Below are 16190 nucleotides of genomic sequence, written 5' to 3'. Positions count from 1 at the left end.
CTTTTTTTAGTATTTCTGCACTGTGGTCTTCATAATTTTACTTAAGTGAAAATTTATGTATATTTTCCACCACTGGTCATGCATAGTGTTTCGTCATATAGTCTGGAATCACCACCAGAGCACACATACTAGATTTTGTCCAAAAAATTACTTTCATACCTGAAAATCAATCTGTATTTTGGCTGTAAAATCTGCACACTTATTTACACAGCTATGAAATTTCACATTGAAGGTCAGGAAGGAAGAAGTCACACAATAAATGCATAACATGAGTCACAGGTCAGGTCTTCTTGGTGAAAGTGGTGCAGTTACAACCATCCCCGGTCTCCCCTAGCTGAGTCTAAGTGGCCTGTAAAGCTGCATAAAATGGAAATACTCAAGCGCAGCTTCATCTGTAACGAGCCTGTATTTACACGTACTGTCCGGTAGGTGGCGGTATGCGCCTTCCAGCTCTGACCTGCCATCACGGATGGTAACCGCTGCAAGGAAGAAAAAAACAGTTAGCTAGCAGAGACAGCAGGGCTAGTTCATGACGGGCTGCTGTCATCCACAATAACGGGTCAACTTAGCTTTATTTACTCTTCACCCTGCTTTTCATATGACAACCTTCACACCCGGCGACCACAGCACAATATGTTTGAGGTAACGTTAACAGCTGAGCAGCTGCCAGGGCCATTATTGTACCGCTAGCGTTAACTGTCGTCTGCTGGGGTTTTGTATGCAGCTAAACTGTTAGTTAACTAGCTGAGTGGCTGCGGCTCGTTAACCTGGTGTGCAGATTAGTAACAAGTGTCGGTAGGTCGACTGGGGTGACAGTGGTTGAATATTAACCCCCTTTTTCTCCTGCACTCAACCACAGCTCTAATGTTGTCAGAATAGCTTGATAGCTAGCTAGATAGCTTGTGACGTTTGTTATTAAAGTAGTGAGCGTTGCATTCAGTAGCATATAAAAATTATCCGGGGAAATGATTTATTCACCGTTACCGACCCTCGGGGTGTCTTGTCTTGTGTTTTTGGTGCCAAAAAAATGCGAGAGAGCACACGATGCCGAGAATAATGCTAGCTAGGGTTAGAAAACAGAAGTTTATTTGAGCCTGCAGCCTACTGTAACGTTATTGCTGTCATACACCTAAAGATGGGTGTCACCATATCTCACTCACCTCTGCCACTCATCAAAGGGATGCACCAAAATGTACTTTTTTGGCATTATGCATAATTATATTACATTTGCTAAATTAAAGCAAAGCAAATGTTGACTTTCTGCCCGATGGGTGCATAGATAGATAGATAGATAGATAGATAGATGACACTCTTACTAGGTAAGAAAATGACAGTCTAAGAAATGCAAACCTTGAATAATGCACATGAATGATAAAAAGAATGAGAATATAAGCTGATCTAGACCTCTAACTCTAATATGTATTAATTATACTCTGTGCAAAGATAGTGCCACTGTAATAAACTCTCTAAAGTCTATATTAGTGCGAGTAGGTAATGTTGTGTGCAGGATTGAGTTTGCATAAATGTAAATAGAAACAGCTGTTTATGGATTAAACTGTACGTCTACATACATTACTCAGGTGGAGGTGTTACACTGGTGTGTAGTAATACAGGGATATAAGGTGACTGCATTAGTACATGTTGAGATATACAACATTAATATTAACAAGGAAAGCTATTGATGACTTGTTTTTTAGGGTTAAGGAAATCAAAGTTTGTGATTGTGAGTTTTGGAAGAAGTAGTTCTCAAATAGGGATGCAACCAGCGACCCATTATTGATTAATCTCCTAATTTCTTGTTTGATTGATTAATTCGTTAATCTATAAAATGTAGGAAAATAGTGTTAAAAATTAAGGTTTTGTTTACTAATATAACAAAATATCAAGCACATGGCACTCATTGCAAGGAAAGTTGGTTTTAATGAGATATGTTAATTTCGTGACGTATCTGTTCAAGCATTTTATTGAGGGCGGTGTCAGTTTGCACAGATCATAGGTAAATATATACAAATAAAGAAATTATTGGTAAATATACAAATGCAATATAGAGATAATTAGTGCATTTACAAAACTGATAGAGACACTATTCTCTTTTAGAATATATAAAAATAAAAATCATCACCCAAATCAAAATTGAAGGATCCTACTTTAAATTGGCAATAAGAATCTGCAAATGACATTTCACTGTTATCTTCTCCACATATTGAATAAAAGGTTGCCAGATGGTGTCAAATAAATTCACCTGCTCATTTCTAATATATCTGATCCCCTCCACCCCCGGAGTAATGACATCATCAAGCCACATATTCACAATAGAGATATTTTTTACCCTTCCGCTGCATTTTTTAGCTGACATAAGGAAATAGTTGATAAGTCGTCTTTGAGCTGATGTGAGGTTGTTAAATGTCTCTGTGGTTCAGGCTCAATTCTTGGTTCAAGAATGTCTGAAGTTGTGTGGAAAATGTTGCACCAGTACCTCTGAATCTTAGGACACATTATGTAACAGTGTATTAGAGTGGCTTTGTTAGACTGACACTTGTTGCACAGAGAAGAAACAGAGGGGAACCATTTATTTATTTTAGATTTGGAAATATGCAACCTATGTACTGTTTTAAATGGCACTTGTCTGACATTAATAGAACATTCATTAATCTGTTTTAAGCTGTGATTTCATTGTTCCTCTACACTCTGGATATTTATATCTTTTTCCCATTTCTCTCTTATACGAGAAGTGTCCACCTTTTCATCCTGCAGAGCTGTTTAAAGGATAGATACCAAGTGCGGTGTATATGGTGGGAGCTTGACGACAGGTCTAAGTGTGGAGTCAGTTGTAGTCTCATTAGATGGGATGAACTTGTGTGCATAGTCTCTTATCTGGAGGTATCGGAAGAAGTTAAATCTAGGTAATTTAAATTTGTCTGCCAGTTTGTGGAGTATTGAGAAGGTTGTGTGATATTACAAGATAAAGAGATTTGTTGTTATTAAAAGTAAGGTTTATTGTAAAACTTGAATAATTTGGTATCTATCAGTACCTAGAAAAGTATCGCAATATGAAAAAATACTGAAAAACAATCATGTTAAAAACAGAAAAAAATATCTTCTTCTTTGTTTCTCTTTAAAGTTAATGTCTCACAAAGGTCTATGACTGAATATTGCTTTTAAAATCAACACAGTGGTGACAGTTTGCAGAACTTCACTACCTTCTTTTGCATTATTTCAGTCCCTTACGCACCTGTCTACCAGGTTTGCATTAGACATTATTAAATTAGAGATAATGTGAGACTGCAGGACTGGCGATGCAGGTTACATTCTTGGAAAGAGCCATGAACGTACCCATTACAACCTGTCTAACCTGACATTTTATCAAGCTTAAGTCAACATATTAAGCTATAAAGGGCAGCCTCCTCCTGATCATTATTCTTTCTTTGCATACACAGAATTTTTCCTTAAATTGTGGCTGCCATAAACTCATGGTGGCCACACATCTTCAAGGTCTCTGAGGTTTGTTACTGTATGCCTTGCAGGCTTTGAGAACCGAGCATAAATGTCTTTGCCTTTATTTCTTAATAGGATCCTGAGCTCCAAGATCCGTTGTCACTGAGTCTAAATGAAAACTTTGATGACCAGAATTCGCCAAGTCATGATTCGAAAAAAGCACCTGCCAGCCCTGACTATAACTGTGAGACACCAGAGATTCGAGTAATCATCAAAGAGGAGGAGGAAGGCTGGACTGTGAGTGAAAATTGTGAGTGAAAAATCTTATGTCTTAGCATCACCTTACTAGATGACACACATAAAAATTACTTGATTGTGATTTTTCAAATTTTTGTTTTGCCTTGTAATGTTAAACACAGATGAGAGCTTCAGCTCAGAAGGAGAAAAAGAGGATATTTCGGCGCGCAACCTCAAAGCATGCGGGAAGGAGAGCTCCATATCATTCGGAGTAAAGAGACAGCAGGGAGTGTATTCGGTGGAGAAATGCTCCGAGGAGCCTGGTGGCCCCGCTCTCTATGGGCAGAGCTCCTCTGCCAGAGAGGAGCGGCAGAGACACATGCTCATGGACTCTGATGAGAAACCTAAGATTTCCTGTCTACGAGGAAAAGTGCCAGGAAATGTGACTGTGCATCAGTGCAATAACACGGGAGAGAAACCCTTCTCCTGCCCATTACGCGAGTCGAGCCCCACTCACAAAAGGAACATGAAATCCCAACAGAGAACACTTGCAGGGGATGAGTGTTACGCTCCAGACCAGAGCCCTGACATCAAAGAAAGCACATCAACAGAAGCAGAAGAGACCAAAAGATTAGCACCTTGCCAAACAGTACGTCAAATATTTTTTTAATAGAAATTCATTATATAACATCATGCAAATATTAGTGAAAAGACAAGAAAAAAATCTCTCTAGTAGATATGTAGTATTGGTTTCATAAGGTCAGCATCAGCTCAAGGACTAAATAATGTAATATTTCTAAGTTTCTTGCTTATTTTATTCATTCATTTCCTACTGTAGTTGCATTTAGATAATAACTAAACTATTGGCCTCATACAGTAATCACTCATTTGATCAGATTCTGTCTTTAAGATACAGCTGATAACTTTTATAAAAAATAATTATGCATTGTCAACACAGTATTACCGCGGCTGTTTGAAAACCACCAATCAGAGCCAAGAAATCTCTAACACAGCTGTCAATCATGTCGATTACTGCTCATGAACTGCGGACAAACTGTCAATCTAGGCAGCACTGATCAAATATAAATCCAGATACTGTTACTGCATTGCCTATTTCATGCTTAAAATGTTTTCAGAAACACCCTTTAGTGTACTGTTTAGCTGTAATATGAGAAAGTTTGCTCCGGCCAGTAGGCAGTGCTGGGTTTTCGCGAGACTGTTTTTAACAGATAATGATTTCAGGATAATGAATGAATAAAAAAAGATGGAGGTTTTGAACATGGTGGCTAGGTCACAAGTTTCACATTTTACAGCTAAACAGTACACTTAAATATGTTGCAGCGGGTTTTTGCAAATGCCATGAAAGCACTAAGAGGAGGCAGGGGAACATGATTTTTTTTCCATAGATTATCTGTTTTATGTATTACTGTGTGGGTATAGTAACAGTTTCAGCCAATATGACAAAAAGTTATTTTTATGAAAGTTACTAAATACAGCTTTAAGTGGCATGTTTACAGCCTGATAAGACCATTGTGATGACGTGAGCTCAACAATCTATTTCGCTCACTGTATCAGTCTGGACTCGATGACTTGACAGAGAAACTCCTTTAGCCAATCAGTGTAACAAAACACCAGGGAATGTCTTTTTTCACCAACTGAGCCAGTTGATAAATCATTTGCCAAATCCAGTCAGAAGAACGGCGAAAAAGTTTTTCCTCTGAGAAACTCTGCGATTTCATACTCTTGTTCTTGTTTAATTGTTGTTATCGACTCTATTTCGGCAACAACTTCGCTTATTGCCATGTTTACTCTACTAACATTAAAGTTAGCACTTGTTGCTTTGTAAGCTGCCATAACTGTTCTGCAAGCTGCGGCCTGCATTTTACGTTATCAGCTACAGTGCAGATCCCTGATTGGCCCCGATTGGATTTTAATTTCTGGAAAGTGCTTGGGGTGGTCCCGAGTCAAGACTGATACAGAGAGCAAACCATAATGTTGAACTCAAGTCATCAGGATGGTCTTACCTGGCTAGCATGTACGAGTGATTGTAAGAGAATTTGTGGCATTCACCAATTTTCTCGTGCTTAGAATTTAGTCTTGGGTACGAACAAAATTCTCCAGACCTGTTGTGAATTTTACAGCAAGTTCTTGCTCGGAAAATTCTTTTGCTCTAACAGCTGCTTCAGGGTCTTTATGCAGGTCTTTGTTTAGTATCATCCTCTGTTGCACCAACAGTGTAACATCACCCGTAGTTGCCTCTCAAATTGGTCACAGACCGCTTTGCTTAGAATGTTTTTAGCGTCTAACTTCATATTTTCTGTTTCTTCTTTATGTCTCATGACATGTTTTTTGCAGCTGTAATGTTATAAATATTCTAAACAACACAGTGGTCCTTAAATACCACTACTGACATTGCAAAATGTGCAATGTTTTCATCAAGTTTCAGATGGACCTGAAGCGCCATCTGAAACTTGTCCACAAACTGAGCAGGACAGGTCTCCTTTTATGAATGATTTAGATGTGGTTCCCAGCTGGTGGGCAGAGGTCCAGAAGTGGGTTGCAGGTCAATTCTGAATGGACCACAAGTGACTTTGAATTTCCAGCACAGAGATTTATTTTGAGGTGCTGTTTCCTGCTGTTAAGTGGGGAGTGACGGACAAGCGCAAGTATGACATTGAATGTATTAAACTGTGTGGACCTTGAACTAATGACTAAGGAGAAATCTTGACCCTGTGGCTGGACCAGTTGGGAACCACTGATGTAGATGATGCTAATAATCGCATCTCACGAATGTGGACCTCCTCTACGAACAACTTAAATTTGTCCAGTTAAGAGAGTTTGATGAGTCTGACTTGTACAGTGAAAGAAGTAGTTTAGGTTAAGAGTTCAAAAATGTTCTTGCGTGATGAGGCCGAATTACTCTTTTTAAAAGTAATAAAACTGCTTGTTTTTAGTTTAAGTATCAAACAAAGCAGTAGTAGAGATGTTTTATCACCATGCATTCCACCCAAATGAGAGAAGTCTCTAAATGTGGTGTCACTGCTTCCCTGCATAAAATTAACAACTTTTCACACTGTGTTCTATATTTAGGATTCTTCTGAACGTAAGCCCCTGATTTCACGTGGACTCAAGATGGCATCTGCAAACTTAGAGGACCAAACGCTCCATTTGACTGTCAGACTGCGGGCAGGGGAGGAGGAGGAGGAAGAGGAAGAGGAAGAAGAAGAAGAAGAAGAGGAACAAGATGAAGAAATTGGTGGTTTAATCAACTCTGATGGAGAAGTGGTTGAATGGAATGTCAGTAAGTGATTCAGAACAGCACATGTATAGCACAGCCATGACTTTTTGCTTCGACTTTCCCCTGTGAGTTTTAGAGTTTATTTGGTAAAGCATATTTTAAACAGCAGCTAAAAATAAAGACATTTTCTAGTAACTGGCAGCCAAGTATTTCCAAAATAAGACTTTTTTAAATTCATGAAAACAAGCCTTTGTTCTTTTGTTTTCTGTTTTCATTTTGTTACCATTCACAGTTCAACGGTTGCTCATAATTCAGAACATTAGCATTGACTTTATTTTCTATGTAGAATGCAGCCATTTTTGTAAGGCCTGACTGCATAATCTAACATTTTAAAATAATGTTGAAGATGTTGAGTATCAGTTGGCATGTCAGGTATCTCTTGAACCTGAGCCAGCTATTTTGATTTTTACAGGAGACAGTCCTGACCGAGGCTCTGATTGCACAGAAAGTCCTCAGCCTAGCAAGGTAACTGGTTTCAAGATGATATCATTTATCAGTTTTGCGATACAAAGGTATAATTAGGGCTTTCCCCTTTAAGTCTTGAAACCTTGGATTGCTTGTATAGCATGTAATTACATTGCAGTACAATTCAGCAGCAGCACATATACAGCCTCCAGTAAGATTTGCTAAAATTAGTGCTTTGTTTAGAGATGAAGGAGAGTTCATATCGTAACACTTAATAGCTGTCTAAGTTATGAGAAGCTGACTTTACTATCCCAACTTATTTGAATAAGAATGTAAATTCTGCCTCATGTTATATTCACCTTTAAAGTTCAACATCAAAATACAACAGGGAGCCAAAACTTAGTTACAGCAGGAACAAGTCTTCACTGTCACTGCAGGGTAGATAAATAGGCAGGATTGCTTTGCAGCACGGTGCCACCCTGTGTTGCCTCCCACCCCACACAGATAAGAAAAACAACCCCACAGAATAGTTTAATTAAACCCTATAGCTACTACTTTAAAAACATTATCTTTGCTCTGTTTGCAGCCTTAAAAAGGACCTGTGGTATCTTTCATTCCGGACCCTATTTTCCCGTTTTTTGAGTCTAAGTAAAGAATGGGGTTCAGTTTTTAAAATTGGTCCAGTATTGAGCGAGGGCTACAGCCGTGAGCCACTGTCAGCGTTCATCCACAAAGAGTGCTTGTTTTTGCCACTGCCAAACTCATATTATTATTGTGTCTGACAACCCTTAATTCACCCAGATAGATGTGAAACTACAGCATACTATAAGAAACTACACTATATCCAGAACTCAGCTGCTCGTCTTCTCACACACTCCCGCACCTGTGACCACATCACTCCCGTCCTTCATGATCTCCACTGGCTCCCCATCCCCCAGTGTATTCATTTAAAACTCCACATCATCACTTAGAAAGCTCTCCACAACCTGCCCCCCGCCCCCACTTGTCTGAGCTCCTCCACCGGCACACTCCCTCCGGCACTCTTAGGTCTGCTGATGCCAACCTCCTTATAGTGGATGTTCATTGATGGTGCGAATATGCCCTGAGTAGTCACTTTGCAGCCTTTTTCTCCAGTTCTGGCTGCAGCCCTCTCGCTCAATACTGGACCAAGTTCAAAAATTGTTCCTATTAGTCGCTTAGACACAGAAAGATCGAAAAACAGGGTCCAGGTTGAAAAACACCAAAGTTATCCAATAAGTACTGTCACCTTTGGGTGTTATGTTTCTGATGGTGTTTAATGATTGTGATCACAGGGTGTCGTCCTGTCAGAGTCTCAGCTGCAAGGCCCAAACCAGAGAGACAGCAGTAGTCCAACGCTCATCATGGAAGTTGTGTCTGTTGGGGAAGATGAAGAAAGGGAAGAAGGCGAGGAAAAGGAAAGAGCAGTAAAGACGGCAGCTGTCCCGCCCGTACACCGTGGTAAACACAAGTCAAACGAAAGCTGAGAAGTGAAAGTTAAAAGTAATAGTTAGGACTCAGTTAACATTTTCCCCACAATGTTACCAGGAAAGAGACACAGGAGAAAGAAGAAGGCTCCAGAAATAACAGTGGTGTCAGTGGACGTCTCGGAATCAGAGAAAGAAGTTCCTGCAACTCCTGGTGAGAAGATTTTCATTATAATGTGGAGGATGGGACTCAAAATAAGAGTTGGATGGATTGTTTTTAATTGTGTCTTTCCATGTGGTAATAATTTCTGCTGGTTTTCGTTGTTATAAAGTAAAAAGACGGGGCAGAAGAAAGGCTTCAGAGGTGCCGCTGTTGTCTGATGTAGACCTAGATGAAGAGCCAGGAAGTGAGTGTGCTTGATTTTATACCGGTGAATGTGTGTTTATGCTCCTGAAATGATGCCTGTGGTTGTTTTCTTATGATAAGTCTTTTTATCTTATAGTATCGAGGCGCACTCGAAGAAAGAGAAATGTCCCTATCATTGTGGAACCAGAAGAAGTAAACTCCAAAACTGTCCGCCGTGCTGCTGGTAAGACAAGAAGTACAGCTGGGTATTGAGCAGCTGTTCATTGATTCTTGTTAATTGCATTTTTTTTATATTTATATATATTATTTGTATATTTGTGGGGGTTTCTTCATCAGTGGATCAGCTTTAAATATATAATGTCTTCTATATATGTCTTCTGAGTCCCAGCTCTGATCTGACTTATTGGAGGCAAAATGCACATGCTAACTTATGTTTCAGGGGGATGATGAGCAGAATTAAGAAAGACATTTCCCAACAAATCACTGGTACTTAAAAGTATATCATGCAGGATTATCGGTTACTGGTTGTAAACATACTCGCTGGTGAAACTTAAATCCAACCCAAGATTTACTCACCCTCGCCCCCTATTTTTTCAGCACTGTGTCATAGATGCCTGCTGCTTACAGTCTGGCACCTGGGGCCTCATTTATAAAACTAAATGTTTGCGTACATATAAATGAGGAAATGTATATACTAATATCGAGTTTATATATATATATATATATATATATATATATATATATAAATCCCAATTTGTGCTTAGAAAGTGTACACACATTTCAAGCCCTTTTGTGCATTCTCAATGGTTATAAATGAGGCCCCCAGTCACTACCTTTTTACAAAGCACCAACCTCACCTGAGGGCTAGGCTTGGGCCTTTTCATACCTTCCAAGAATTTCACTGGAGTGTGCAAGATATGACGGGACCGGCAAATTATCTACATTACCCAAGCTCTCTCAAATTTTTCAGTATTATAGATATGCAAAAAGAAACTGGCACAATGTCAAAAATTGTATCTTTTTAATCTTAATCCATTTTCTTTATTAAACAGAGAAATACAACCGTATACTCTTTGGATTCAAGTCTCTCTCACTGCACTACGCCAGGCTTATTAGTTCTTCAGTTAGTTGGTTAGTAAGTCCATTGTTCCAACAATCACCAACTCTGGCTTGGTTGAAATAAACCATAATTCACCGAGTTAGATGTGAAATAAGCTGTTTTCCCTGTGGTCTCTCTCGCACCAGCCTTTCCAGTATGAGGTGTAATAAAAAGATGAGCGTCTGTATTTTTGACGGTTTTGAAAATTACACCATCGGGATTTTAAATGCCTTGGTATGCTGTAATACTGTGATACTACCCAAGCCTACTGAGGGCTGTGGGGGCACATGACCATAAACGTCTCCAACACAGAAAATAAAAAAAATCCAAGCAGACAGTCTCTGCAGAAAAATATAGCTTCAAACACTTCTAGCAGGTCGCAAATGATGATTTAGAGGGAAGTACATCTGTATGAGTCTGTATATTGTTTTTTTGTTTTAGAAAAATCCTGTAAAATACACCATTAAAAATTCTGAATCCCAATTTTGAACCTGTTCTTGATACCCAGCCCTTATTTATATAATATCACTTTTATGTTTTAGACTAAAGCAAGATATTGATTTTTTCTTTTATCAGCAAAGCGACCTTACAGAAGAAGGAAAGATACCAAACAATCTGCTGAAGGAGGAGGAGACAACACAGGTGTTTCTGCTGGTAAGAGCAAATAAAATGGTCCACAGGAGCGCATAACCAGTGTGGCTGCAGCTAATGCTTGGCAAAATTCTTAGCCATGATCATTGGATTATCAGAGTAAGGAAAGGGTGGCTGTGTTTGAGTTATCATAAGCTGTCTTATGCCATGTTTCAAAGTTAACTGGTGATGTAAAAATACAGCTTCACAGGACCTCCTCTGCTGTAGCTTCCTGCAGTTAAATAAATGTGATGCAGTGATTTAGAGCAGTACATACATTGTTGACAGGAGCTATGACTCTAATGTTCACCTGCAGATAAGGACAGATGTTGGACTTTTTCTAATGTTATCCCATATACTTGTTAACACAGAGAAGACAAATTACAGAACAAGTACACGCAGTGTTGATGATGGGCATCCAAATGCAGAGCAGCTGCAGTTCCAGTCCAACCTGCTTGGCTTAATAGCAGCAGCAGTTAAGTCATGCAGATATGCTCATGTTCACCATCTATGGGTGAGAAAAGTGATTGAAAGATGACATAGATGTTGTTTAAAATAACAGGGAAATATATGTTATTTATAGTTGTTTTTAAAATTAAATAAAAAAAAAAAATTTATCCCTTGGATAGTCATACAATCTTCTCAGTTTGAACTAAAAACTCACATATACACAAAGAAAAAAGCAGCTGTGAAAATAAATAAACCGCAGGTGTAACACACACTGCCTGCAGGTGGTGACATCAACATGTCCACATCTAAACCGCTGCTGCCATTTCCTTCCTTTCCTATATGTGACAGGGTTAGTGTGTGTAGTGTTGGTGTCACCATGAACAGACCAACCAGGGCTTTTGAAGCCAGTTTGACATAGTGGCCAAACCGTGGTATTACAACTTCAGGACCATCATGTGATGCCATTGGGGTCAAAAGAGTTGAAAGAGACGTCTATAAATCTGTGGATACATTTTTTGGCATCATAACCCCTGAAAAATGACTTGATTCACTATCAGGATTTGATCCATCTGGTCCGATAACATTTTGAAAGTCTAGAAGAGCTGCATTTTATCTCCATTCAAGTTAGGGTGGGGCTAAACCAGAAGTTAGCTGCTCAGCTGCCATAATTCTCCAGTGATCTTGCTCTGTGGCCCCAACAATGCAGAAACAAAGTGGAAGATCAACGGAATTTTACACACACAAGTCAAATTTTTAGGCTTCACGCACCACTGGGCAACTTTAATAGGAATGTACGGGGCCACACCTCGTTAAACAGACCGATCTGCATCTTGTTCAATGTGAGGGAGTGCGTCTAAGTTTTTGAGTGGATTACGAGTCAGTTTCATTAAGTGTTGAGCGCCGAACAGAACAGAACAAGGTTTTTGTAACAAACAAATTAGGACTAATAACAGAAGAATGTGGTTGGTCTGTAATGGGTTGGGATAAATCTCCAAACTCATTTTCTAAGCATTAAATAGCTTTGCTTTCCCACACAGGGAAGAAGCGCCCTGGCAGAAAGATGATTCGTGTTCCAATAGAAATACCTCCTGAGCTCCTGAAGAAGCCCAAAGAGAAGATGGAGTACCACTGCTCAGTGTGTGGCAAAGAGTTCCCTCACGCCTACAAACTTGAGAGGCATGAGCTGATCCACACAGGAGAGAAACCCTACTGCTGCTCCATCTGTGGTCGAGGTTTCAACCAAAAGGGGAATCTCAAAACGCACTACAAAGTCCACTTAGGTGAGAGCTGTGACACCACAACTGAATCATTACAGTTATCTCTAAGAATATTTGCCATTGTTATCAGTTTATATATGTAATGTAAATTTACACAACAAATTCAGATTTATTTATTTAACATTACTGAAGATTCTGTGCCGAATAGCAAACAAGTTATCTTCTGTTTGGTTTTTTGTATGGATGGCCTGTATTATTTTGTATCCAGGAGTGCCTTTATCCAAAACTTTGAGTCAGTATTTACAATAAACATCCCATAAACATCAATGATTCATCAGTCTCTGAGGCACTAAATCAAACCTCACATTGTCAGCTGAATATTGACATTTTTCCTGCTGCATCATTGTACACAGAGCAACACAGGAAAACCAGCCTGGCAGTCTACGAAGTTTTTCAATCTCGTCTTGTCTCCAAATAACTTAACTGTTAATGTTAAGACACACTAAACCTACATCAAAAAAGTGGTTGAGACTTTGCACACTGACTCCATTTTTGGATGTGTTTTTTGTAACCCGTCATCTGAAAAAAATCGTTACACACAGAAACCGTGCACACTGATTCCGATTCTTTTAATTGTTGTATTCGGTGCGAAAATTTGCAAAACATGACAAAATGAAAAGACACATTTCCTCCTTGCCTCTCTCCGCTGGAGTTACCTATCTGGCTGTCATCACTGCCTGCACCACAGCTGCAAGAAAGGGCGGAGGTGTCCTTCCTTTCTGTCGGCCAGATTATCATTATCATCCACCTGAATGCTACTGTCTGACCTGTTAAACGTGAGCTATTTGAGTTATGAAAGGATACTGTGCACCCCGTTCCTCTGTCTTGTCGCAAATGTGCACAATGCCGCCACATTTTCTTCACTGATTCTTGGTCAAACATCTCTGAAGGCTTCTGACGATGCAAAAACCCAGGAAATTGAACCTGTTCCAAAACTTTTTATGATGGCCAAAAGTTTCGGACTCTGTGGAAAAGTGATTGACACAGCGTGAGGTTGTATTTATTTTTAGACGTGTGACAATTTCGGATGAAAAACTCGACTCAGTGTGCAAAGGCATTGACTGTTGCGTCACCTGTGTCATGGCCAAAAAGTTGCACATGAACACACCACAAAGACCACAGCCAGTGGCCAACTAGCACATATATACTGCACCTGCATGAGAGGAAGCAACTCTCCATACCAGCAGGTGGCGGTAGTCTGTATTCGTCATTAAATATGGGAAAAAGGAAGACCGACAGGATGCACTGAAGACGCTAGTTAGCCAAATAGCACATTAACACAGTCGGATGTTTAAAGAACAAAGGATAGTTCCCGAGCGCGAGCAAATAATAACACAATTTCTCCTAAAGAGTTCAATAGCTAAAAAAAACAATCTTATCACTTAGCTGTTTGTTTGCTTTCCTCACTTCCATTTCTCTTCACATGCACTGAGTTGAATTGCCAATCAGATTGCCTACAGCATGTAACACGCGACTTAAACTAGGGCGACAGGCGCTCACCAACAGCTCGATATTGACCAACAGTTTACCGTCCATTTGGTGTGCTCGGGCCCCCAGGATGATTGAAAAGGAAGGCAGAGCAATATATATTATATTTTAAGAATAGGCCCAAGACTGGCAACTTTTGGGAGAAAAATCTGGGAAATACAGAATTGATTTTAATACAGTAATGTCTGCCTGGCTCATTGTAAGCCAGAAGTGAAGTAAGACTAAGTCCGTAACAGTGCAAAGATTGTTATACTTGAAGAGTAAAACATGTATTTGTCATTTTGTGAAGGTCGTAAGGGTGCTGTGGATTTTGACGATGAGGTGAACCCCATAGCATCAGAACTCTCCGAATACTTGAAGTCTCTGCCGGGGGAGTCCAGGATCAGATCATCCCTCCGTTGCCTGGAATGTGGAAAAGAATGTGAGAGTCACTCAGCTTTACAAGCACATCATATCACGACACACACAGAAACAGCTGGCGAACCAGACGCAGTCGAGCGCAGCGCATCGCAGCTTCTCTTCTGCCGCCGCTGTGGCATTCAGTTCAACGAGAAAGAAAAGCTGGAAGAACATATGAAAACCCACATCAAGGAGAAGCCCTACTCCTGTCCCGACTGTGGCAAGAGGTTCATCAACGAGAGCTACATCCAAGTTCACCAGCGCATCCACACTGGGGAGAAACCATTCCTCTGCTCCCAGTGCGGCAGAGGCTTCCACACGGCTTCCTCACTCAAGCTGCATGAGATGCAGCACTCCGGGGAGAGGCCCTTCGCATGCACCATCTGTGGGAAGACGTTTCGGATAAACTCGTACCTAACAGCACATTACCAGACCCACATCAAAGACAGACCTTTCATTTGTAGTGTCTGTGGGAAAGGCTATTCCAGAGCTGAGGAACTGAAGGTGCACCACAGGCTTCACACAGGAGAGAGACCCTACGAGTGTGGAGAGTGTGGGAAGAGCTTCATTTACCGCCAGGGTCTGCGGCAGCATCAGCGCACACATGCTGGAAGACGCATCGGGCCAACCAGACAGCTCGGTAGACCGAAGCAACAGGCCAGGCTGGACATCTAACAGTTGATCTATTGATGCATTTTTTGTTGTTAACCGTGTTTGAAGATATTACAGTAAATTGCGCTTCTTTCCTGTTCTTCTTCCTTCCATTCCTCCCACCTACAGCAGAGACGATTACTGTGTCTGAAAATATACGCTACAGAGTCAGTGTGGGTTGCCAAGAATAATGTGGAAGCTTACTGTGTCGTCTTTCTCGTAATCATGTTTTGTACCCATGTTTCTCTGTTTACTCCTCTCTAGTAGCCCATCTGTACAATTTGAGTGCCTTTGTATCCTGCATGCCAAATACTAATACTTAATGTTAAAAAAATATGCACAATATCCTTGTTATTTTAAAAATCCATGTTGATGGAATACAGAAATTTTTCAGAAATGTGTCTTGTTTTCTTTTCTACATTTGTAGTAAGACCAGCTCTCCCTGATCATCTTAGTGACCCAACTTTGACACGTAGTATTATTATAGTACAACATACTATTAAAACTCTACCAATCAGAGATCAGTGCCTGAGTTACTTGTCGCTAAAACGATGGTCTCTCCTAAATCCTCATCCCCTGTAGTCTTGAAAGATGGACTGTTGAAAGTTGCTGTGGTCAACTTCAACAACTCCTGCAGCATAATCAAGTCAGTGAAGTTGGTGTTGAAGTGCCTAAATCCTGCATTCTTTCTACAGGCCAGCAGGGGGCGACTCCACTGGAAGCAGAAAGGATTCAGATTACACGAGTCTATTGGAAATTGGCCCTACTGTTCTTTCAATTTATTACCTAAGTAAACATTTTCCTAATCTGTTTATGGTCTCTATCGCTGGTTTCAAGTCTTTCCCAATATAGCATGATGTTAATATTGTAAATTATGGTCCCAGTTAGAGTTAAATAGACGGTAAAGCAGGGTATGCTTAAGGGCAGGATCAGACAACCTGAGGCTCCCTGTGGCTTTGACAGAAAGTTACCTTGGTAATTAATAATGGTTATTTTTTAACATCCAGAT

The 16190-nt window shown here is 40.1% G+C and overlaps 1 protein-coding gene across 2 annotated transcripts; it reads left to right on the top strand.

Moving 5' to 3' along the window:
* The first annotated feature begins 470 nt into the window (after nt 1-470).
* Nucleotides 471-15633, top strand: LOC126389698 (zinc finger protein 879-like). 2 transcript variants are annotated; one of them, XM_050043484.1, is made up of 12 exons: nt 471-642; nt 3571-3745; nt 3855-4321; nt 6763-6973; nt 7383-7435; nt 8689-8854; nt 8942-9034; nt 9153-9227; nt 9324-9410; nt 10863-10940; nt 12404-12646; nt 14421-15633. In XM_050043484.1, the coding sequence occupies exons 1-12, from the start codon at nt 634-636 to the stop codon at nt 15203-15205; spliced, it is 2442 nt and encodes an 813-aa protein (XP_049899441.1). In that variant the 5' UTR covers nt 471-633; the 3' UTR covers nt 15206-15633. The 2 variants fall into 2 exon arrangements, with proteins under 2 accessions (XP_049899441.1, XP_049899444.1); XM_050043487.1 differs by lacking the exon at nt 471-642 and having other exon boundaries at nt 3594-3732; nt 14421-15632.
* The last annotated feature ends 557 nt before the right edge of the window (nt 15634-16190 follow it).

This window comes from Epinephelus moara, chromosome 5 (assembly GCF_006386435.1).
Source record: "Epinephelus moara isolate mb chromosome 5, YSFRI_EMoa_1.0, whole genome shotgun sequence".
NCBI classification, from domain to species: Eukaryota; Metazoa; Chordata; class Actinopteri; order Perciformes; family Serranidae; genus Epinephelus; species Epinephelus moara.
Note: the sequence above shows the minus strand (reverse complement) of the source record. Positions and strands in the feature narration are given on the sequence as shown.